The sequence below is a fragment of the Cyclopterus lumpus genome, chromosome 22, assembly GCF_009769545.1.
Source record: "Cyclopterus lumpus isolate fCycLum1 chromosome 22, fCycLum1.pri, whole genome shotgun sequence".
In the NCBI taxonomy this organism is placed as follows: Eukaryota; Metazoa; Chordata; class Actinopteri; order Perciformes; family Cyclopteridae; genus Cyclopterus; species Cyclopterus lumpus.
In genome coordinates, this window is record NC_046987.1 from 15,385,542 (window position 1) to 15,409,251 (window position 23,710).

General features: G+C 40.1%; 2 protein-coding genes across 4 annotated transcripts; both read left to right on the forward strand.

Moving 5' to 3' along the window:
• Window positions 1-81: 81 nt before the first annotated feature.
• fyna (FYN proto-oncogene, Src family tyrosine kinase a) lies at window positions 82-17,950 on the forward strand. The gene is made up of 12 exons (XM_034525507.1): window positions 82-258; window positions 5,467-5,723; window positions 9,013-9,109; window positions 10,207-10,305; window positions 10,521-10,624; window positions 10,809-10,958; window positions 11,108-11,272; window positions 12,004-12,183; window positions 12,523-12,599; window positions 13,247-13,400; window positions 15,173-15,304; window positions 16,411-17,950. Exons 2-12 carry the CDS (start codon window positions 5,477-5,479, stop codon window positions 16,617-16,619), a joined length of 1,614 nt encoding a protein of 537 aa, XP_034381398.1. The 5' UTR covers window positions 82-258; window positions 5,467-5,476; the 3' UTR covers window positions 16,620-17,950.
• A 582-nt stretch (window positions 17,951-18,532) lies between these two features.
• LOC117725122 (adapter protein CIKS-like) lies at window positions 18,533-22,891 on the forward strand. Of its 3 annotated transcripts, none has more exons than XM_034525110.1 (11): window positions 18,533-18,560; window positions 18,774-18,839; window positions 18,958-19,206; window positions 19,351-19,453; window positions 20,047-20,188; window positions 20,378-20,556; window positions 21,652-21,713; window positions 21,806-21,874; window positions 21,946-22,050; window positions 22,136-22,210; window positions 22,328-22,891. In XM_034525110.1, exons 2-11 carry the CDS (start codon window positions 18,807-18,809, stop codon window positions 22,496-22,498), a joined length of 1,188 nt encoding a protein of 395 aa, XP_034381001.1. In that variant the 5' UTR covers window positions 18,533-18,560; window positions 18,774-18,806; the 3' UTR covers window positions 22,499-22,891. The 3 variants fall into 3 exon arrangements, with proteins under 3 accessions (XP_034381001.1, XP_034381003.1, XP_034381002.1); XM_034525111.1 differs by having other exon boundaries at window positions 18,558-18,596; XM_034525112.1 differs by lacking the exon at window positions 21,946-22,050.
• Window positions 22,892-23,710: the final 819 nt, after the last annotated feature.

Here is a 23,710-nt window from a genome sequence, read left to right on the forward strand (position 1 = left end):
CGCGAGACAAACTGCTTTATTTTGACAGGATCAACCAGAAAGCTATATGTTATTGTTGTGAACTTGGCTCTGGTCGCCATCGTCATCATCTGTACGCACAGCGGCGACAGCAGCTCCCGAATCGGCAGGGACGGATATCCCGCCGCTGTTCGCTCTTCATGCGAAGAATAAACAGTCACAAGGAGTAGAAAAATATCGGCGAGTTCCCACACGAAAGTCCCTCTGGAAACTCCGATGGATTAATCTGATTTTTCTGCGGTAAGCACGCCTTTTCCCCCTCCCTGTGTTGAATTTCAATTGGTGCACCCGCCTCGTCCCCTATTTTGCGCTGTGGACTAGTAGATGAATTCCTCTCGGGAAACAGAGAGCAGAGGAGATAAATAACACCCAGTTGGTCGCTGCAACCAAGCCAGTGGTCCACCCAGTCAGGTCGTAGGTACGTGTATTTGACGGGTAACTTTGCCCTCCGAGGGGGTAAAAACAGAGGGAGAGAGAGTGGCGGTGGTCCCGCAATTGTGGATGATGTTTTGCAGTGCTGTGATTGTTGAGATGGGGCTCTCGTGTTGCAGCAGCAGCAGCAGGGATGGATGCGCCGCAGAGAAGAGCTGACCACTGAGGCCATCCACACACATGATGAACGCCACAATGGCCTCCAGACATTCACCCTAACAATAATTGTCGTGCGATTTAAGCCCAATTAAAGCTGTTAAATATCCAATTAAAGCTGTCCTAATTGGGTTATCAGATGTATCTTGGGGGGCAGCCATCCATCCATCCATCCATCTTACTGGCAAACACCCGGGATGATGCGCGCAGTGTGTAGCACAGACCTAAATCCTGAGTTTGATCCATGTGGAATAAGTTGGGCAGTAGTTGTGTGTCGGTTTGCACCCTGGAGCTCTGAGTATGCATCATGTCATTGCTCCATGGATGCATGGCTACACAACATGGCGTGCGTGACGTGTATGCGTGTTTGTGCGAAAGGAGTTGCATATTAAGGTTCATGGACCATGTACCCCTTCAGGCTCTCTCGGTCCATACATAGCATATAAGACACACTGTCACAACAGCTGCTACTTGTGACGTGAGGGTTTTAGGTTCAAATGGTGTAATCACAAAAGGGACATATTTAGCCCCAGGAGAAGATTGCTGAGGTTAATAGTAAAATGTGTCAATGTTCCCGATATTTAGTTGTTGTTTGACTGTTTTTGCTGCCAGTCAGCAAATGACAACCACAGTAGAGCTGCAACTACTGATTATTTTCATTTAGAAAAAGTTTAGAAAATAGCTGCCTGTTAGCTTTTTGTTGGTCTACTTACCGATTTAATTAACTAACCGTTGCAGCTCTTCATCCAGCACTCGTACACCTTCTGGCTGGTGCTTCAGTTTTCTAACAAGTATTCAGAAGTACCAGAAAACCTCCAACCTCCATTGCTGTAGACCCACCACATCATTACCTCTAGTGGATTCTTACATCGACCATTACCCTCCACTGGCACACGATCTGGAAAGAACCATTTAATAAAACACAGTTCAGATCGACAAGCAGAAGCAGCAAGAATCTGCTCCTGTTTGTTGGGAATAATAGAGGGGAAAAAAATCTTGTTTTTCTAATATCCCCTTTTCTCCCATTTGGAAAATATTCATCTACAGGCACAAATGTCAGTGACTGAATGAGCGTTTACAATGAGCTCAGTGATTCGACAACATGACTCAACATACTTAACTGAACATTGTGACACCAACAAACAGTTGAGGCTTAAACCCACACGTACATACTGTATGAAACTCAGCTGTGGGTTTTGTAACCAGCTCTGTTCATTCAGCGCGAGAAGAATGCTTTGAAAGCCTTAACACTGCGTCGCATTGTACTGATAATCTTGTAGCAGAGTGAAATGTGGCCATTGTCTTGTTGTTGATACACTGAATGAACTCAGTTGTCTAACACAAGCAAATATTGTAACCATTCAGAGAATGGAAGCCATAAGGAGAGATTGTCCCAGTTGCACCGACTCGAGCAAACACAGAAGTGAGTTGCATATGCAATCAAATGGCCCACAACGGAATACGATCCCCTTTGACGTCCTCTCTTTGTTGAGTGGACAGAAAACTGTATTTCAGAGTTGAATAAGGTCGTTGCGAGTGCGACTTCAGTAGGCAGCGCGTGGTATGCTTGACCTTGTTTTGTGCCATGTCAATGATCTGAGTGTATGAATCTGAATGAAACAGAGCTGTCTTGTTAAAAGCAAAATGATTGTATTCTGTTGAGATGAGGTTAGATAATGAAGGCCTTCTTAGATGTGGTTATCCGTTGAGCACAATTTGTAAGTCAAATTTCAAAGGTGTGTTGAAGCGGAGACCACTCGCCTGTTATTTTGTATTTTCTTCAGACGCTTTTCAAACAGAAATGACAAGAATTACTCGGTTTCATCTTCTTAAATGTCAGAATTTACTGCTTTTTTTTGTCATATGTTTGGTGTGTGAGGTTGATGGTCAGATAAAACAGAGAATTTCATTGAAAAGTATAATGGCCATTTTTTTAAAATTGTTGTTTAGTTGTCTGTCTGTTATTATTATAGACTATTGCAGCTCTAGTGCTCTTTATTGTTATAGCAGTCCACACCTATTGTCTTTTCAGGCCGCACATCTGTCTGTTTCTCAGGCCGGACTCCTGTGTAATCCATCAGTCACGCTGTGTGACCCTGACATGTCTGTCCTTTTAATTTACTATATTGATCTCGCAGATCGACTATATATGGCAGAATATCTCATTGTGTCTCCCAGCTCCCGGTGCGACTGTAGATGATCAACACTTGTGCCCGTACAGCATCAAAATAAAGGCGTTTGGGGAAATTAATTTACAGCTGAGTCCATCAGCTGTGATTGATGTAGTGGCACTAACTCTTCGCTGTTACTTTATGTCCAGATTATATTGCGTCTACATTTCTTTCCATTCTTCACTTCATGATGTGAAGGAATCTCTCGGCGAGTTGACTTTATACTTCAACAGGTTTGGCCAGAAATCAAATCAGATTTTCAGAGTGCATCTTAAGCCAATCAAGATAAGGAGTTTTATAGCTCTGTCGGTCCTCCCACTCGTCCACATCTTTGCTCTTTGCTATTAACTGCTACAACACACCAGGTAGCTACAATCCCATCTCCAGTTTGGTCCTCAAGCTGTTCATAGTGTGACGAGTGTTCATCAGCTTGAGGCACATCACAAATATGATTCATGTGTAAGGGTTTACTGAGCAAACACTGTGCAAAAAGAAAGAAAAAAAACAATACCACAAAGAGAACATGTGTATATAAACAATACAAGATGTCCTAGTTTCTGTGGAGCAGAATTGTTAAAGATACCTGGACTGGATACCTGTGCGTTAGCTTTTTAAAACAAATTCTTGACTAATTGATAAATGATTTAGCTCTAGAAAGTGTTATGTTAATCTTCCAGTAAACAGACTTCACTTTCTCATTTCTACTCTTTTTGAGGGCTTTTCGCCCTAAATGGAAATTGTAGGCTTAACATGTGTTTTAAGGTTGTATTTTATTTTAATATACCTATATTGAAGATTGTTTGTTATTTTAAGGTCTCCCAGAGGCGCAGCAGTCCTCCTCCTTGTATTTCAGTCTGTGGTCTCACAGTTTTGGTCTTTGGGCTTATACTGTAATGCTACCACCGGCCTTGTTTCTTCTTCTGGGTATTTTATGGGGTTTTATTGGCAGTAATGGATCATAGTGATTCTCTTCTCTGCAGTGGCTCTGTTCTTCTGTTAGTTAAGCAATATGGAGCAAATATGAATCTGAAAATGCTTTGCAGAGGAAGGAAATTCTGGTGTGCTTTCCATACTTTCGGGGACCTGTTGGCTGCAGGTAACCCAGTAGAGATGTGCTGTATACTTGTCTGCATCACAAAGGAGTTATTTCTTATTGTTGAAGTCCACTGATGATAACAAAGCATCATGGACTTTTTAACGTGACACACTAAATTATATTTGTCTTTACTATGAAAAAAATATAATCCCGATGCAAGATTTTGGTCTTTAACGACATACTGTACTTATCTTGCCTGTATGTACCCTGTTGCAGTGCTTACAGCGTGCAGCAAGTGACGCATCTGTTTGCACTTTTTTCTCATGGAGGCATTCAGGTTTCTGGCTGGTAAATGTATAACAGGCCTGAAGCCATTCTGTCATATCTGTAGCTTTCTTGTAACCATTAAGCTCTGATGGTCTTCAGTAGCTCATGTGGGGCTGCAAACTAGTTTCCTAACAAAAGATCGTTTTCTAGAATTGTCACCGTTTGGTCTATAAAATGACAGTAAATAGCTAAAAATGCCCATCACACTTGAAATGTCCCTCCAATAGTCCAACAAACACAAAAATATTTAGTTCCTATCTTAAAAAAACTAGGAAATCAACGACATTTAAGAAGCTAAAACCAATAAATTATTAATTGATTTCTTATTGTTGATTTTCTGACAGCTGATTAATGGTTTCAGCTCTATCGTTGTCAAAAACATGTTTTTTAACATACTTCTTGTTATATAAATCCCTCTTGACAGAAAAGAGGCACCACCCGTGAGTCAACTGACTGCACTGTTAATGTGGATCTGAATCTTTTTTCACTGAGGTTAACAGTGATACGATATTTCCCCCTCCTGTTCCGCCTCCCTACTGCACTGGCGTTTGCCCCGAGCGCCACCTCTCTCCATCCACAGCGACTGTAAACAAGTGTGTTTCCAATTAGCCGGCTCCAAAGTCAGCTGGCCAGTAGTGGCGATGAAAGACAGTGCTGTCAGCGGTCTCTTCCTGGCCGCGGCTTCATGAGCTCGCAGGGCTTAAAGGGGGGCACGGTGAGCCGAAACGGGCATTAGTTTAACTGGGTCTTTTGAAGACAGTAAGGCTCTTTTCTTTTTTTTTTAATTGCCTCACTCCTTAAAGAAACCGGTTTAGCTTTACTTCAGTGAGGCCGGTCCCCCTCATGAGACTCAGTGTGGAGCCAGGCAGCGGTTTGCTGTAAAGGGCCTTTCTATGCATTTTAACTGAATCTGTAGATGGGTGTGTGGCTCCTCGTAAAGAAAACAAAAATAAAGTGCATGCCAGCTTGTAAATGCGATGGCTGGGTGTAAATTCTTCTCACAAGTGTGGTCGTGCAATAAGACGGAGAAGTAAACCATGATAAGTAGTGCTGTTAAATTCTTTTTTAGTGTTGAAAAGTATCTGTGAGCATATTCACAGTGATATACTGCAGCTCGGTAACATTGTGTTCCTAAGTATGATTCGTAATGGAGTTTAAAGTATCGTGTTTAATTTCAGCCTAATTGAAAGAAGGCTCTCTGTGACTCTCGGAGGGAGCTCTGAAATAATGGAGCATTGAATCATAATTTCCCCAATGGAGACTTTTCAGCTATTATTTCACCCACATACTCATTCCATCTGTGCCTCTTTCTCTCCTCACCCACAGAAAGTAGAGAATGGGCTGCGTCCAATGTAAGGATAAAGAAGCAGCAAAACTTACTGACGTCCGGGAGACCAGCGTCTCACACAACCCGGGGCACCGCTATGGGTCCGACCCCACGCCACAGCACTACCCCAGCTTCGGAGTCACCACCATCCCCAACTACAACAACTTCCACAGCGGCGCCACACAGGGGGTGACCGTGTTCGGAGGAGTCCACACGTCCTCGCAGTCTGGGACGCTTCGGTCGCGGGGCGGAACAGGTGAGGCTGAAGGCAGCTCTTTTTAAATACATCTCTGGAGCATATGTCATGGGTCGAATGCAAGGCAGCTGATATGTTACTTATATGCTTTGGAAGGTCCACGTTTTTGAAGACTGTTGCTGTTTTAAAACAAACATTTTGTGATACTTTTTACCTTACCGATTAAGCATTATTGCCACAATGGAAAATCATCTGTCAATGTGTTTAGACTAACTCTAAAACTCTCCATTTAGAATGATAAACATGTTAACTTTGGACACAGCCAGCTATTTCCCCTTGTTTCTAGTCTTTATGCTCAGCTAAGCTTCATCATAATCTTACAAATATAAGAGTGGTATTGAATTCTCTTCTAACTCTCTGAAAGAAAGCAAATAAACTTATTTCCCAAAATGTCCACCTGTTCCTGTAATAAAGGGTGACATTGTAATTATGAAATATGTTGCTGTCATTGAATGGGGGTCAAATTTCCAACGGAGCAATTAAAAGGGAAGTAAAATGTCAGTCTAAGTTTTAAAGCTGTAAACTTCTCTGAAGACGACTCACTGTCTGGCCTTCATCCAATACTCAATAAAAAGGCATTAAAGTCTGCTATGTTAGCCGACCAGCACACATGAATTGTCACAAGTTTTCACTCTCAAATAAACTCCATCGAGGTTGTAATCTTGGATCTAAGATTTTTTTTTTTTTTTTTTTAAATGAAGTGATTCTTTTCATATAGGCCCTGAGAATGTGGTGCTGTGATGAATTCATGTTTCTGCAGAAGAAGTATGTCAACTGCCTGGAAGATAATAGAAAACAGAGTGACCTAAATTATCGCCGGGGCTCTGTGAAGCACATTTTTTAGACCAGAAAGACCAGATATCGTGCTGAATAGTGGGGAAATGGACTTTACAGTTTCTCACTGAAGAGCTTGAAGCTACAGATAGTGTGTGCGTGTGTGTGATTCATAAATCAACAGCATATCTTGCTTTGATATGAACTACTTAAGTCTTTTCTTTTTTCCCGAGCACAGATAAACACTCATCAGGCTGCATCTGTGGAGTCAGCACCATCAGCTTGTATGAATAAGAAATTACTCCTGCAGGGCAGCAGTAAACAACATTGACATCTGAGACTGTAAAGAGAAGAAACACCCTCCAAACAACAGCCAGCTGGCACAAAGTAGAGCAGAAACCTCATCCGACCCCCCTCCCCCTGTGACAGTGAGCAGTTTTGGTCATTGTAAGGTCCCTGAGAGGTTACTGCACTGCCAGGGAAGCAGGACTTTACTGCAGCACTGTGCCTCTGACTGTCCAGGAACATTTCAGATCAAATCAGATAATTAAATTATGTTATCGTCTCAGGCTCATTGAGAGCAACGGGGACTCCAGGGTCGTTCCAGATCACATCAGATGCATTTGATTGCTGTTAGGCAGCATTAACTGTTCCTAGAGGATGCTCTGTCTGATGAGGCTTGAAGTCAGACTTCTTCTTTTGTGTGCAGAACAAGGAGTTCCGTGTAGGGTTCATGGCATGGGTGGAAGATAGAAGTCTCCTTTAAAGATATTCCAAGGCTCTGTGTGGTTTGCGCACATTTAAAATGCATTCATTTGACATGGCAATACGTGTTTGCGACAGACACAGGTCTTACACTAATGTGAAACACAGTATTGGATAAACACGGCACACCTGAAGGAACCAAGGAGTTCTCTGCATGTTAAACCTGTAATAATTTATCTTTTTGACAAAGGTAACTTCAACATTTCCTCTCCTTTTCAACTGTTTTTCTTCCTCCCTCAACTACCAAGGGAAATATTAATCTCTTCAGCTGTTAAATGCTCCAGTGTACTGTCCATAGTGTTCATAGTTGTCATGGTGTCCATGGTGTTCAATGGTGTCCATGGCGTTCATGGTGCTCATAGTACTCATGGTGTTCATGGTGTCCATGGTGTTCATAGTGTTCATGGTGTCCATGATGTTCATAGTGTTCATGGTGCTCATAGTGCTCATAGTGCTCATGGTGTTCATAGTGTTCAATACTGTTCATGGTGCTCATAATGTTCATGGTGTTCATGGTGTTCATAATGTTCATAGTGCTCATGGTGTTCATAGTGTTCAATACTGTTCATGGTGTTCATGGTGTTCATAATGTTCATAGTGTTCATGGTGCTCATAGTGCTCATAGTGCTCATGGTGTTCATAGTGTTCATGGTGTTCATAATGTTCATAGTGCTCATGGTGTTCATAGTGTTCAATACTGTTCATGGTGTTCATAATGTTCATAGTGCTCATGGTGCTCATCGTGTTCAATACTGTTCATGGTGTTCATGGTGTTCATAATGTTCATAGTGCTCATGGTGTTCATAGTGTTCAATACTGTTCATGGTGTTCATGGTGTTCATAATGTTCATAGTGCTCATGGTGCTCATAGTGTTCAATACTGTTCATGGTGTTCATGGTGTTCATAATGTTCATAGTGCTCATGGTGCTCATAGTGTTCAATACTGTTCATGGTGTTCATGGTGTTCATAGTGCTCATAGTGCTCATGGTGTTCATAGTGTTCAATACTGTTCATGGTGTTCATGGTGCTCATAGTGTTCATGGTGTTATCTGAGCTCCCGTTGAAAACAGCTGCCTGCTGCAGCCGAAAACAGTTGCAGGCTGTATAACCGGCTTATAGCTTATAGAAGTTAGATTGCTTTGTAGAGCGGAGGAGAACCGTAGTTGGGTGATAACTCTCTGTGTATTTGTTATTGCGGGCATCTCCTTTCACATTACTTTGAGTCTTTTGATGCATTGTTGATGTAAAATGTTGATCGGTACAGATTTTAAACATAAATGTAAACGTAACCTATTCAACACATAGGGGGGAATCCCCCAAAATGCATTACCGCCAACTAAATCATGTAAAACAATTATGTACAATTTCATAGACGTATGTTATGAAATAGTATATGGTATTATAAATCATGAAACGGAAGCTTGAGTCTATTTTTTAAGGGGTGCTCTGTTAGACTTTAAGTGAATTAGTTTTATAATAAGACATAAAAGCATATCTAGAAGATTTGGAAGATCTGTGTAAATTGTATTTTGTACATAATCTACATGCATGGAAAATACTACAGATTGTGTTACAATAAAACAAAAGCAGAGTGGATGTAAGAAACAAATGAAGAGGGCATTGATTGGTATTGCCATTACATAACAAGACAGATGGACTAACCCAACAATAAAACCACAGTAAAAAGCATAATACTTCATCCATACACTAACTCTAACCCCCACTCGTCCCTCTTTGTTTTCTTGCAGGTGTGACTCTGTTTGTGGCCCTTTACGACTACGAAGCCAGGACTGAGGATGACCTCAGCTTCAGAAAGGGAGAGCGGTTCCAGATTCTCAACAGCACGTAAGTGTGGAAACATCTGCATGACAGCATTAAGGGTGGCGGTCGTGATTTCCCACTTTCTGTTTTTTGTCTGTCGAGAATGTCTCAATGTTGCATTTGGGCTGACATCTTGTTATGAACCTGACCCGGCTCATAAGGGCTATGTTACATGTTTTAAAGGAATACTTCACCCACAAAATGACCATTTGTTTATAGATTACTCACCCTTTGTTACCGTACATTCTGGAACACGGCTTTGTGTGTCTTCAACGCCTCCACGGTGAATGAGAATCCAAAAACTGTGAAAAGTCAATGGGAAACCATGTTTAACATGTTCATAGCAAAACTATAAGAAAACTCTCATACAACTCATGCAGTACAATCCAGTACTTACATATCCAGCCGTGTGTGTGTATATATATATATATATATATATACTTTGCTAAAACCTTGCTTTATAAAGCACTTCCGCAACACTTTGCATCTTAAAAATTAACTATCTTGTTAGCTTTGTTGTGAAGTAATAGTGAGTTTTACACAATACGTCTGTGGTGTGTCACAAGATGAATTGCATGTAAAATTGTGTTGATAGTATCCTTATATTTTATAGTCTCCTAATTTTCTTTACTCGTCAATATAAACGACAATGATTCTGCAGCTATCGTGTATATTTCCCCCATTTTGTTCACAAGAGAATAAAATAGTTTTGAGGTATATTTGTCTTTGAGACTGTTTCCATGACGATGAGTTTTTCCCCTTACATAAATCTGGATTTAACCATATCACATTTTTAACCTGTCCAATTCCAAATACAATTTGTCTGCCTTTTTTTATAATAATAAAAAAACTATTAAAGAAACATTTAGACTATCATGAGGGATGACTATTGTACATGGGATTTCAGTCGGTGATGATTCACTGAAGCTCCAGGGGCCCACGCACTAGAAAAACAACTTGTTTTGTAGTTTGTTTGTATGTGCTCTCTATTCAGCTCTCAGAGACGAGACAGACAATAAATTGGAGTGCTTTTTTGTGCATGTGTGCATAACGTGTAAAAGGTTGATCTGTTTATTCCAAACTGCCTGCATCCTCCATCCTCTATATCCTTCTCTCCTCAGCGAGGGCGACTGGTGGGAGGCTCGTTCTCTCACTACAGGTGGAACTGGTTACATTCCCAGCAATTATGTTGCTCCGGTGGACTCAATCCAAGCTGAGGAGTGAGTAAAACCTTTTTCTGTATATGAGCACACACGGCAGCTTCTTTAGCAGAGCGCATGTCATAAATATTTGGGAGATCATCACACGCTTGTTAATGTTAACATTAATTGTGGCATCGAGCAACGTACAGTAAGAATAAGAGACAGAGCTTTTTAAAGATGTTTATACCTCATATTACACTCCATAGTTTGATTCCTTCTTTTTTCCCCTGCAGCTGGTATTTTGGTAAATTAGGCCGAAAAGATGCAGAGAGGCAACTGCTCTCCAACGGCAACGCCAGGGGCACTTTCCTCATCCGTGAGAGCGAAACAACCAAAGGTACTCTGACCAAGCTGCATCTAACATGCTGACAAGCAGTTTATTTATAGACAACTTATAATAAAGTCATCAGACCGACATTGCAGCTTAAAGATTGATATGGTGTTAACTATTCAGTTGCTCCATGTTCATTGCCCTAAATCTTGTGCACACAACAGCACTCATTGGGTTGTCTCTGTTCTAGGGGCCTACTCTCTCTCCATCCAGGACTGGGACGATGTCAAGGGAGACCACGTCAAACACTACAAGATTCGCAAGCTAGACAGTGGAGGCTACTACATCACCACAAGGGCCCAGTTTGAGACGCTCCAGCAGCTCGTGCAGCACTACTCTGGTGAGGCTCTGCTACAGCTATTGGGGATGGGCGAAAACCCCTCGTCATGAAAGATCTGTGTCTGCTTTCCCCTCCCTTCAAATGACAATGCCGTATGGTTTTGTACTACTTTCCCGTCCTTTAATTCTTAAACTGCGTGGTTGATCCAGCCAGGGCTGCGGGGCTGTGCTGCCGACTGATCGTACCGTGTCACAAAGGGATGCCTCGTCTGACCGACCTGTCCGTCAAAACCAAAGACGTGTGGGAGATCCCGCGGGAGTCACTGCAGCTCATCAAACGTCTCGGCAACGGCCAGTTCGGAGAGGTCTGGATGGGTGCGTATCTTTCTGGCGTCCTCTTTTGGCACAAATGAAGTGTTGGACAGCTGTGGGCAGTGTTGCGAAACGTACTGCGTGTCTTGGAACATATCAAACTAACACCCAGTGAATATGGCCCACAGGGCGGAGTGTTGGCTTTTAGTCATTTAATTTTCATCTCTTGAATTTCAGTATCCATTTGGGCTGGAATAAGATTTTTGAACATTGCATGATTTCAGCTTGGATATGGTATATGTGTTATGTCCAATCAGGTTTCAGTGACATAGCTTATCTTAACTCTTGGTTCCAACAACATGGATTAAGTAAAATCCTAGAATAAATTATTTATGTTATCAAAGTGTTTAACTGCAAGCAACTTTTCTTGTCTTGTCCAAAGCTAAGTCCAGAAAAACATCATCATTCATTATGTGACTCGATGTACATCTATTTGTTGTTGTTTTTCTTTGTATTAGTACTTGTAGATGTTTTTTAGAATATGTTTGTGAAATTGAGTGTAAACTCGGATCAAAGTTATTCTTTTATATTCTATGTTATTGATACTTTTATTCTTTTGATCGATTGTAATTAAATTTTTATGATTCTATGCCGCTCTGTACTTGAGCAACCTTCAGCCACTATTTGTCGTCAGTTATCTCTGTGTTCTACTTTATCTGAACTATACAATAAAAAATGCATAACTGATCAAATGTTGAATATCCCCTGTTAAAAAAAATATTTCTTCTTGTCAGGCACGTGGAACGGCACCACCAAGGTGGCGGTGAAGACCCTGAAGCCCGGTACGATGTCCCCGGAGTCCTTCCTGGAGGAGGCTCAGATCATGAAGAAGCTTCGACACGATAAGCTGGTGCAGCTCTATGCCGTGGTGTCCGAAGAACCCATCTACATCGTCACCGAGTACATGTGCAAAGGTAGATGCTATTTTAAAAAGACACCATGAATATTACATACATGCATTCGTGCACACACCTACACAGTATGTCCATAATTTATGCATCCGCATGGACAATATGTCCTACTTCATCGCATTCACTGAACTGTCATGAATACAGTTTAATACAGTTATACAAACACAACTGGTGCTTGAACAAAGAGATCCTCCGATATATTTAATGAGTGTGAGCCAAGTATCACGTGTGGCATTAGTTGCAATGTTGTACTTCAGTTTTGAACCAAATCTGAGTAAAGATCTGTCAGCTGAAGACCAAATGAGACAACATTACCAAACTACTTTTGCATCTGCTTTTTAGGGAGTTTGCTTGAATTCCTGAAAGATGGAGAAGGACGAAGCCTCAAACTGCCAAATCTAGTGGACATGGCGGCTCAGGTACGCTGCTGAAAGTGATGTCAAATGTTGATACTGTGTCCTGTGGATTTGTTCCCAGAGCGATCTTAGAACTTTATTCACTTTCATCATCTCCAGCTGTTACCAATTTATTCATTTAAGCTCTGCGTTGCACATTCATAGCCATTCATCTTGGTGTTAAGCAAACATTTACAGTTTCATCAGGCAACTTTTCATTTTAGTCAAAATGGCAGTTTCAGAAGTCTGTGATAAATGTATTTAAAGACAAACAAATAATCTCACATTTGTGATTTAGAATGACCATTGGAGCACTCAATCACTGTAGTTCCTAGTTCCCTTCCTAGTTGATAAGTAATCATACCTGAAGCTGGATCTTTGGGTTTTCAGTGAAGAGATTAGCCTCTCTATTGCGCCGCCATTGTTACGCAGTTAAACACGTTGTTAACATAAATAATCTATTCTAGGATTTTACTTAATCCATGTTTTTGGAACCAAGAGTTAAGATAAGCTATGTCACTGAAACCAGATATAACAAATGCCATATATATGTTTTAACTGGTCTTGAGGCCATTACGGATCCTGAATCCAAGCTGAAAAAATGCAACATTCAAAAATGGTTGTTCACCTTGAACAATATTTGAACTGGAAAAAATAACTCAATTTCCCAGGTGGCAGCAGGCATGGCATACATTGAGAGGATGAACTACATCCACCGAGACCTGCGCTCTGCCAACATCCTGGTGGGAGAAAGTCTGGTGTGCAAGATCGCGGACTTCGGTCTGGCCCGGCTCATCGAGGACAACGAGTACACAGCGAGACAAGGTACGACTGCTCGGTTGGGGTGCACCAGCTTTTTGTCAATCCATCTTAGTTTTTGTGTAAAATCCTTCCCATGGTCTCCATGGTCCCATGGACTAATGTTTAACTTGGTTGCTAGGATACACTTGTAGCACGGTCCAATCAATAGCAATCAACTATGTAAATACAAAGTCACTGTAGCATCACAAGCTGTAACATGACTTCTAAAATAACACTTTCAAACAGTTTATTAAAGTGAACTGCCAATATTTTGTCCATGAAGGGATGGCTTTGTTTTATTTATATATGCATATATGGAGGAATGTGTGTCTTAGGGCGTTAGCAGTGAGCAAGGTGGCCGTTAAGGTACTTTTAAAACCCATCGCACCTGATTGCTGCAATTCGCATTCAAATCCATAACTCCAAATCCACAACTCCAAATCTGAAAACACAGACATAATACACAATTCAATGTGGATGTCATTATCTCCATTCTGAATAAACCTATATAAATCTGCTTAGAATTCATAAATCCAGAACATATTACTTATTTAAGGAAGCCAGGGACAGTTGTCAGAACATCCATGGTTACTGCTAAAAGCTAATTCAGCATATTTTTAATGGTCCCAAAGTGCCAGGATGTAAACAAATGTAGGCCAATGCCAGTACACATAACCGGTGTTATTCGGATGCTGATGCCCTTTTAATCAAGTGTCATGTCAAAATTTGTCGACCATATTATGTAACCCCTCTTCTATTATTATATATATATATATATATATATATATATATATATATATATATATATATATATATATATATATTAGCCAGCCTACAGCTGCCGTTAGTTTTGCCAGTTGGTTCATTTAGTACCTTGTGTAACATTTCATTAAACAATAACTATTTGTGTAGCGTTTTACATTAGTGTTGAAAATGAGTGATGTGTACATTTCCGCTTGATGTGCACTTATGTTATAGCTCGGCTAATTTTGAATCTACAAACAGCTGCAGCGACCGCCATCGAATAGAGATTAATTTGTGAGTTGTGTATCTGTTTCTGTAGTATTCTCTTTGTCCCCTTCTGAAAACCTCACCGTCAAAGGAATGCGTTATTGGCCTGGCAGACGACGTATTCCATTTATTTAATCCTAAAACACACACACACACACACACACACACACACACACACACACACACACACACACGTGTACACACACTACTTTTCAGAATAAGCACAGAAAATGAGCAGGAATGTCTTGGTGACACCAGTGGAAAACAGAAGCACCACAGAGTGTATATATATATATATATATATATATATATATATATATATATATATATATATATATATATATATATATATATATATATATATATAGCTAACACGTGTTATACCAAATCCATCTGTTACTGTGTATCTCATTGGAAGGACGAGGGATAAGTGGCCCTGCCCAGAAACACTTGAAGGCTGTTCTCCAATGGTTGTTTTGGCAGACGTGAACTCCACCAGGAGGACTTCCAGACTCCGTTAGTCACTCTGTCAACATGTTCATTCACTCATTTGTTAGCAATTTAAATATGTACTTGTTCATCTTGGGCCATGTGAAAACTGACACCGAGAGACATAATGGAATTGTTCCGTTTTTTTTCCACACACATGATGAAATCACAGATGGGCGGACAATATTCACCTAGAGGAGCTTGACCTACTTACTCCTTTGGTGTTGGTAAATGCTGTCGCTCTATTTCTCTTCATTTGAACATTTTAAAAAATGACATGTTTTAATTCCTTATAGGTGCAAAGTTTCCGATTAAGTGGACTGCTCCAGAGGCCGCTCTCTACGGGAAATTCACCATCAAGTCTGACGTGTGGTCGTTTGGTATCCTGCTGACGGAGCTGGTGACCAAGGGCAGAGTGCCCTATCCAGGTGAGTGAGCAGATCTGTGGATTATGTAATCAGCTCTCAACTCCAGAGGATTGCTTATATTTGATTAATGCAGAGTGCGTGAGAGTGTTTGAGTCTGCTGAGACACTGGCCATGGTTCTGTGTGCTAAAAAAAGAGCAGCATGTTGCATAACGTATATTACATTTGCATTATGCAGAGCAATGTTCCCAGAAGGCTGTGAACATGTGAAATGAATTTGTTCCTATCTGCTATACACATTTTGACATCATATACAAGGCATTTTTAATGAGTTACAGAATATCAGAAAAGAAGAAAGATAGTAAAATTATTGTAAATCTAATCATATTCTTATTTCTGTATGTAACTAGTTTTGTTCATACACTTCTCTTGTTTTAAGCAACAAAATCCTGTACTCTTTAGTCGGGTGGAGCAATGCCAAACTTTATGTTCTAAAATGAGCTAGCAGATGAAATCAAATCATGCACAATCATACACGGTCCAGCATGTAGTGAAATGCTTTTGTGCATGTAGTGAAATGCTTTTGTGCACGGCTCCATAAAGCAACTAACGAATACAAAAAACAGCATAGAATAATATAGAATAAAATATTTTGCGAGAGAAACAGTATGGCAGTACGATAAATTAAACACTGAAACAATAAAACATCATAATGTTGATTTAAAAAATTTGTTAACAACACAACTCACATATATCATATGCAATGTATATCAGGTGGAGTCAGGAGTTTGTTTATGTTATGTATTTGTGAAAAAAACAAAAGAAAAAAACTTTTTAAAGTCCGATCTATTGATAGTGGTGTCTGTCTCCAAATGATTGTCTTGTCTTAATTTTGAGTGCATTATATTAGCATGGAAGTTAATTATATACAGTTTGTTACCAAAATAACTCAAAGTTCCACTTACTAGCTTTTAGAGCTTTCTTTACTCTAAATTTGAGTTGTAACTGTTTTAGTTGACATTGTTTTTGTGAAGACACAAACCTGATCACATTTGATGAAACTGCTCATGAAGAAGGCAGTTAAAGTGAGACAGGGAAGTGAGCTTCGAATGAGACAGATGAGCTTTCAGCCACATTTGCCTCCATTTCTCCGTGTTCCTCTCTCCAGGTATGAATAACCGCGAGGTGCTGGAGCAGGTGGAGCGAGGCTACCGGATGCCGTGCCCGCAGGACTGCCCCTCGTCCCTGCATGAGCTGATGGTGCAGTGCTGGAAGAAAGACCCGGAGGAGAGGCCCACCTTTGAGTACCTGCAGGCCTTTTTGGAGGACTACTTCACTGCCACTGAGCCTCAGTACCAGCCAGGGGATAATCTCTGAGCACCGCTGCACTCATCTCATGTCATTTCACCGTCTTCCCACCAGTGGGAGCCAGTCTCCACCTAATCTCTATCATCCTGTGGCTGTAACAATTCAAAGCTCATTGACTGACTTCTTGACTTCCAAGCTTCTTACAAACTGGGACAGCTGCTGATTTCACGGCATACCGACTATCAAATCAAACAATGTTTTGGAGGCGGGAGGGAGCGCTGAGATGAGAGGAGTTAAAGATGACTGCCATGGATGAACGAGATGAGTCGTGTTGTGTAACTTGTATGTAGTGTAAATACAATTGCTTGTCTACTTATATCTCTTTTTTTTGTTCCATTTTTATATTACTTTTGATATTTTGGAAATGTGTGGATTTTTTTTTTTTATTCCAAGGTCAAAGTTATTTTCGATTTACGACTCGTAGAAAAAAAACGTGAGGCTCGCAAATAATCGTGGCATAATAACTGTAGGAATGGTAATAGTTAAATACATCGGGAACCGAAGCATCTCAGAAATATTTCTCGGAGTCCACAAACCTTTTTTACAAGGTTGCTCTCCTCTACTCAAGGAACTTCGATGTACTATAACACCTGTTCTTGCCTTTTAATGTTTATTAATATTCTTATAATGTAAGGGAATGCCTTCATGCTTTCTACACACTAACTTAGTGCATCATGGACTCTTCCACCCAAACTTGTATGGCATCCGCACTAATATTAAGTGCATTCATCCCATTTCAGCTTCTGCCAATGAGTTCTAGATCGGCTTAAAGTGACTTTTAGTTCAGCGTCTTGTAGTTGAAAAGGAGGCTTACTTCCTCTTCAATTGCAACTATTGTTCGGCTGATTGCTTATTATACTGGCAATATTTCAAAATGTGTGTTGCATTATTGTATGGCAGCCGGCTGTGTAAGAATTTGTGTATTTTTTCGCTTCAGCAGCCAAACAACAAACCAACTGCCACTTGAAGGGAATGAAGGAAGTGATCTGTGTTTGTCCCTCCATGATGTGTATCTGGAAATAACATGTTTACGAGACCAAACGTATTATTTTGCTAAACATTTCAGTCATTATGTGTCATTAAGATTTTTTTTTTTCCCAGGGAAATCTGCAGCTCTGGATGGCATTTCATCATCCTCAAGTGTCAAACCTCTCCCTGTGTGCATTCCAGGACAATACGCCTTTTCTATGCATATTTAAGTTTTTGTTATTGTATCACTTTGTTTCCCCTGATTTAGTAGATATACAGAACATGTTTTTGGTCTCTACATTATTTATTGTCTCTGTCTGTTACTTGTACACATTTGGTTTGGTTTTGAAATAAACAATCTTGCCCCCACCGTCCTGTGTACGCACCCCTTTGAAACAATTAGCACTGATCCTTAGAACTTTCTTCAGAGAACATGCAGCAACAGATCCGTCACTGGCTGAAATGAGTCTTTGTGGTTTTCCTTCAGGCTAAACTTGACTGAAATATGCAAATCATGTCCACTCTGCAATTTGAGAGCAATCTTTAGGATAGTTGAGCAATCTTTATTTAATACCTGGTTCATTTGTTTTCATTGTATATCTTTTATATCTTGTTTTCAGCTTTTTTTAAAAATTGTTTGGAATTTTTGACTAAAACATTGACTGTTTTGGGGGGAATTGTGTTTCAATATCGCCTTGTTAGTCATTCAGAGTATAGCTTTAGGTCCTGTTACCTTGCTATTCCTATAACTGAGCAATATGCATTAATCATTTTTAGCAAACCTGTTTTGGAACAGTGAATTAACTTGGTATAAGACGCCACTTTTAAATAGTATCCTGAGATAATCTGGCTGAGCGACACAAACACCACATTCTCGTCTCTGATTGGGTGCAGCTGAGCAGTGAAGGATTTGCATATAGCAGACTGTGCACACACAAGCCTCTGCAGCTGCAGGAGTGTAGAGAATCCAGCAGAGAACAGGTATGTCATCGTTGCTCTTTTCTTTTCAGACTCCTGGTACGTAAAAAAGTCAATTTTTGTAAGACTCAGTTTCCATGTGGCATGTTCTTGATAACTGCATGGGAAATAATGTCATTGTCCCAGTTCAACTATCTTTTCATCTCACTGCCAAGTTACCTGTAATTCTGTGTTTTTCTTCTTCTAATTTATTCTGCTTATTTCTGTTACTTGCAGGACTTCAGGCTCTGCTGAGGTCACCTGATTAAGATGAAGAAATCTGAAAAAGTACCAGAATTAAAGGTGTTTTCCACCACAAATCATTCATTACTTTTAGGCCCTGAAGTCATAGTAAACCAAATATTTCATGTTTATCCACATCGTGACCTGTTGCATGAATGCAGTTTGTTTCTGCCAAAAGAGACCATGTGAAGTCGGACAGGTGAACCAAGAGTTGAGGAGTCCGCCGGCTCGTGATGCTCTGACTGTCGAGCTGATGCAGCTCAGAAAGCCAGGAGACGGAGGAGCTACTTCTGCCTCGAGGAATCTCAATCGCCGCCCTCGTCGTGCAGAGACCAGGGAGGGTGACGCGAGAGGAGAGAGCTGCTGTTGGGACTGTGGAGCTTTACCGCTGTGGAACAGCAGAGCCTGCAAACAGAGACACAACCTGGTGACTCGGAACAAAAAGTCTCATGTTGGAGTTGAAAAATCAGTCAAAGAATATGAGCTGAAATTATTTGGGATTAAATAATGTATCTATTTTTCTTATGTTATTATTTTGAGGGCTGAGGATGAACACACTTCTCATTTTCAGAGTGATGAGGCGGATCTTGAGCGTCCCTTGCCGCTCAGATCTGTTGATGAGTGGCCACACCACAGACCGCTTCTACCACCTCACCACGACATGAACAACTACGGTAAGAAAACATGTACTAAGTATATTTGATTCATTGAAAGGGGCAAAAATGGTAAATATCCAGTCTGCTTGAAGAAGAAGAAGAAAAAAAAGAAATGATGCCATCAGCAAGTATTATGATCTTACTTATGATTACTTAAATAAAAGTAGCCATACACACGGTGTATAAATACCACAATACAGTTAAAAGTTTTGAATTTAAAATCTTACAAAGAAAAGTATGGAAGTATTATCTACAAAATGTACTTCTAGTGTTAAAAGTACACTCATTATGCATCAGAATGGTCCTTTTCAGAATCCAGAATTGGATTTGTAGATATTGAAATAGTATTTCTAATCTAAAGATGTGGAAGCAGTACTTTAATATTGTAGTTGAACGAGGTAAAGCAACTTTAAACTACTTCATACTGCTAGGTTTTTCAATAGTAACTTTTCTTTCAGATAAATGTAAAAAGTGTACATTTACGGTCACTTTCGACCACTTTCATTAGCAGCAGTTGTATCATTATTTGAGTGTGCATATATTTGAGCTGGCAACCTTCTCCTCCGGCCCGTTTTCTGCCTTCACACTGTGCTTCAACTTTATGTCCACAGACCGTCATCACACTATGGATGTCAGGTGTTTTCACTCTGCAGGAGAAGGGCAGTTCAACCTCAGTCCACTCAACATGTACCTTCCTCAGCCGGGTTATCACTTTGCTTCCTGCCTGCCCAGATGGGACGACGCACAACACTGGTAAAAAAAAAAGACAAAAGCATTCCTTTTGTAACCTTTCTCGGTCAAACACAAATCCACAAAGTTCCTTCAAGTTTCCCGTTTGTGAAAAAATACAGTGGACCAGGTACTGCAACTACTTTGCATATTACACAGACTGCACGTCAGCACGATGAGCCGTTTGTTTATTTTCCTTTTCCACTGCTTCAGGCTCGGACATCATGGTAACTTTATGAATGACAGCGGGGCTCAGGGAAGGGTCTCAGTTAACGTGCCCCAGTTCTCCGTCCCTCCTCTGGAGGCCGTGCCACAGGTCAACGTGATGAACCTGAGCTCTGTCTCACATCCACACAAACAAAGAAGGAGCATCAGTCTGCCTGATGAGTGCCGTGAGTCACTTTTATTATCTCATTTAACATACATATTTAACAGACAATAACTACCGACTGATTAAAGAGAATATACTGTGAGAAGGAACCATCATTGCGAAATGTTGAATTGTTCCTTCTCAAAACACTATTAGTTATGTAAATAATGTTATCTGGAAATGCAAGAAGAGATTATGCTGATTTTTGGAAAGTTACAGATAATTTGCATATTGTGTAAAACGAAAAGAACAGAGCACACGAGGAAATCTGCTGCATCGGCCTCTGTTTGCTTCAAAGTGACTGACAGAGTGTCATCAAGTAGCCATTTAAAATGTCATAAAGTCTCATTACAGTATGCCAAAACATGGTGTTCATGTTTTGATGACCGCGAAGAGATAATTGTGCTTCTAGAAGTAACTGCAGGCAATTAGCCTAAAACAACTAAAATAATTGTTAAATCAAGGATACACTCAATTGTTACTTCTGTTGTTTATGCACAAGGTGAGCAGAATTAGACTACGGTTATCTGTGTATGTACATTGAGAGCAACAAAAGGAGTCTGATCCCTCGTATATAAACACCTACTTGGCGATTGATGCTGATTGTGATTTTGATTCCGCACTCGTCATGACATTTTGTTTGTTTTCTAGAAGTTGAGTAAAATTAAAATAAAGTCTTTAGAAGTTCCATTCATAATATTACTGGGTAAGACCAAAACCAGTAGGATAAACACCATTAGAGTCAATTTAATGTTTTAAATGGACAAACCAGGAAAAACCCTTTACATCTGATCAAAATACTATCTTACTGAAATGTATTATTTTTGAATTGTTGTTGACAGTTTCAGATATATTGATTACATTACATGGTTATTTGTGAGGCTGTAGTTTGTAGTTCATCATACATTTTAAGATGTTTCTTACACAGTAAATATGCACCGGATATAATAACAAACACCTTAAAAATGTAACAGTATTGTCTAAATGATTGACATGTTATAGTTTAGTTAAGATAGTATGTAAACAGGGCATGGAATTATTGCATACAGTTTACTATTTAACTAAAAAGGATTTATTCTGAGATTCATTCTGGTTTTATGATCTCTTCTCTTCTCAGGAAACGTTTTTATAACTTATTCTACGGACATTTCTTCAGAGATAGTCCCCTTTCGGCCAGCTGTGAGATAATACATATTCTCTCAAAAGTCAGTAAATATATATATTTTTAAACACTCAGCAATTCACTTAATGCCCTGCATTTAATTTCACAGATTGACATTTTTGACAACCCCATCAGGCGTATGGATATCAACAAGTGGAAGGACGGTTATCTGAAAGATGTAAGTTTAACCATCATTAAAATCTGATTTGAACAGATTTTATATATACTGTGTGTGTGTGTGTGTGACAGCCATCAACCATGATCATCATTGCCATCAGTCCAAAGTACAAGGCGGACATTGAAGGATCTGTAGTGGATAGCCATGGTCTAAACACTAAATATATTCACTCCATGGTGAGAACTTATTTGTTTAAATTAGACATTGATTCTGAGAATAATTGCTTATGGGCACTAACATTTTATTACCACATTTTTCCAGATGCAGAATGAATTCATCCACCAAGGCAGCTTGAATTTCAGATTCATACCGCTTCTCTTCCCCAAAGCGTCCCAGGTCAGAAAGCTTTTTTGTTTATTAACTTCAAGTGAGGCAGTTACTCAACTTTTCCACCATCCCTTAAACCTTTATCTCCTACACAAACAGTAACACGTTTTTGCATACTTCTCTCAGAAACATGTCCCAAGTTGGCTTCAGAACACGCATCTTTACCGCTGGCCGCGGGACACTGAGGATGTGTTACTGCGGCTACTGAAGGAGGAGCGATACATTCCTCCTCCTGTACCTCTGGAGCTCACCCTCACCATTAGGCCTGTGACCCTCAGTGCCACAGCTACACTGTAGAGACACACCAGTACCGGCTTAATGCCGTATTTATGTTTTGTTTAGCAGATTTTTTTATTATGCAGCTTGTGTATTTTAAAATCTCAGAATTGAACCACTCTAAGTGAATAACAGCTCGTGTTGTATCGGATGTCGTTTTTTTTTTCCAGAAGTTTCAAAGACATTTTTTGTCCGTGTACCTATTCACAATTGAATTTGATGGGAAATTTACCAGACATAGATGTCCGTCAAGGGATTAGATTTATTTGGAACATACATTGAAAATAAACATATCGAGCAAATTCTGATTGGTCAATTAAAAACGGCTATGAATGCAAGAACTTTGCTTTGGACGCAGTTCTGATCACCGTACACAACAAGACCATTTTTTGTGGAAACAATCAAATTATATTTGAATCAATAAAATCATTGTGTCAAATTATTGATTTCTTTAGTAGGTAGCAGTGTAAACATGCTATAGTGTGTCAATAAAATGTCAAATAAGCCGTAGTATAGTCATTGACAGTCAATGCCTGATTTAACTGTTTAAGTGAACTCCTGCAGGAAGGAACTGTGATTGTGTCTTGTAGAGGAGAGAAGGTCAATCGCATTGTGCGCAGTGTGTGAACGAACAGACTGGATGGTTGCAGTATAGAACTGTATCAGCAGAACATGAGAGGAAACTTCCGGTGTTGTAACAGGAAGTACATTTCTGATGGTGTCTAAGTTGGAAGTAAACAAACAAAATCATAATACGATATGTCATACCTCTTGGCTGCACAACTCTGCAGAGAATTAAGGCCCCAAAACCAAGAAGGATACCTCGCCAGTGGAAAGGAAGAAGGAGATAAGAGTGCTCCAAAGGCCCGAAAGACTCTCTTTGCGGAAAAAAGATTCCTTCGGTTCTTCAGGCGAGCTAGACAATAAACACGCTAGAGAAAAGTCCCCAGTTCAAAACATCAGAGGGTAAAATATTGGTGTGTGATAGTCACTGCTACTGGAAAAAAACTAAGGTTGAGATGAACTTGATAAATGTTCCTCAGGTAAACTACATATGTTTCGGGAAAACCTGAAGAGGAACCTCTCCTCTCAGAATTAGCTGGTTTCATGCAGCTTCAGTAGGATCCCTCATTCGAACTCTCTCATAGAATATAAAAATAAGTTGTCACAAATTACACCCAAAATCTATTTAAAACCCCTGAGCAGCAGCTGTTATAAGTCGCAGCAAGTTTT

Coding starts and splice junctions, on each gene's coding strand:
- fyna (XM_034525507.1), top strand. CDS start 5,477: ATGGGCTGCGTCCAATGTAAGGATAAAGAAGCAGCAAAACTTACTGAC. Junction 11,273..12,003: donor GTTCGGAGAGGTCTGGATGG/GTGCGTATCTTT, acceptor TCTTCTTGTCAG/GCACGTGGAACGGCACCACC. Junction 12,184..12,522: donor CACCGAGTACATGTGCAAAG/GTAGATGCTATT, acceptor TCTGCTTTTTAG/GGAGTTTGCTTGAATTCCTG.
- LOC117725122 (XM_034525110.1), top strand. CDS start 18,807: ATGAAGAAATCTGAAAAAGTACCAGAATTAAAG. Junction 21,714..21,805: donor TAGTCCCCTTTCGGCCAGCT/GTGAGATAATAC, acceptor TTAATTTCACAG/ATTGACATTTTTGACAACCC. Junction 22,051..22,135: donor CTAAATATATTCACTCCATG/GTGAGAACTTAT, acceptor ACATTTTTCCAG/ATGCAGAATGAATTCATCCA.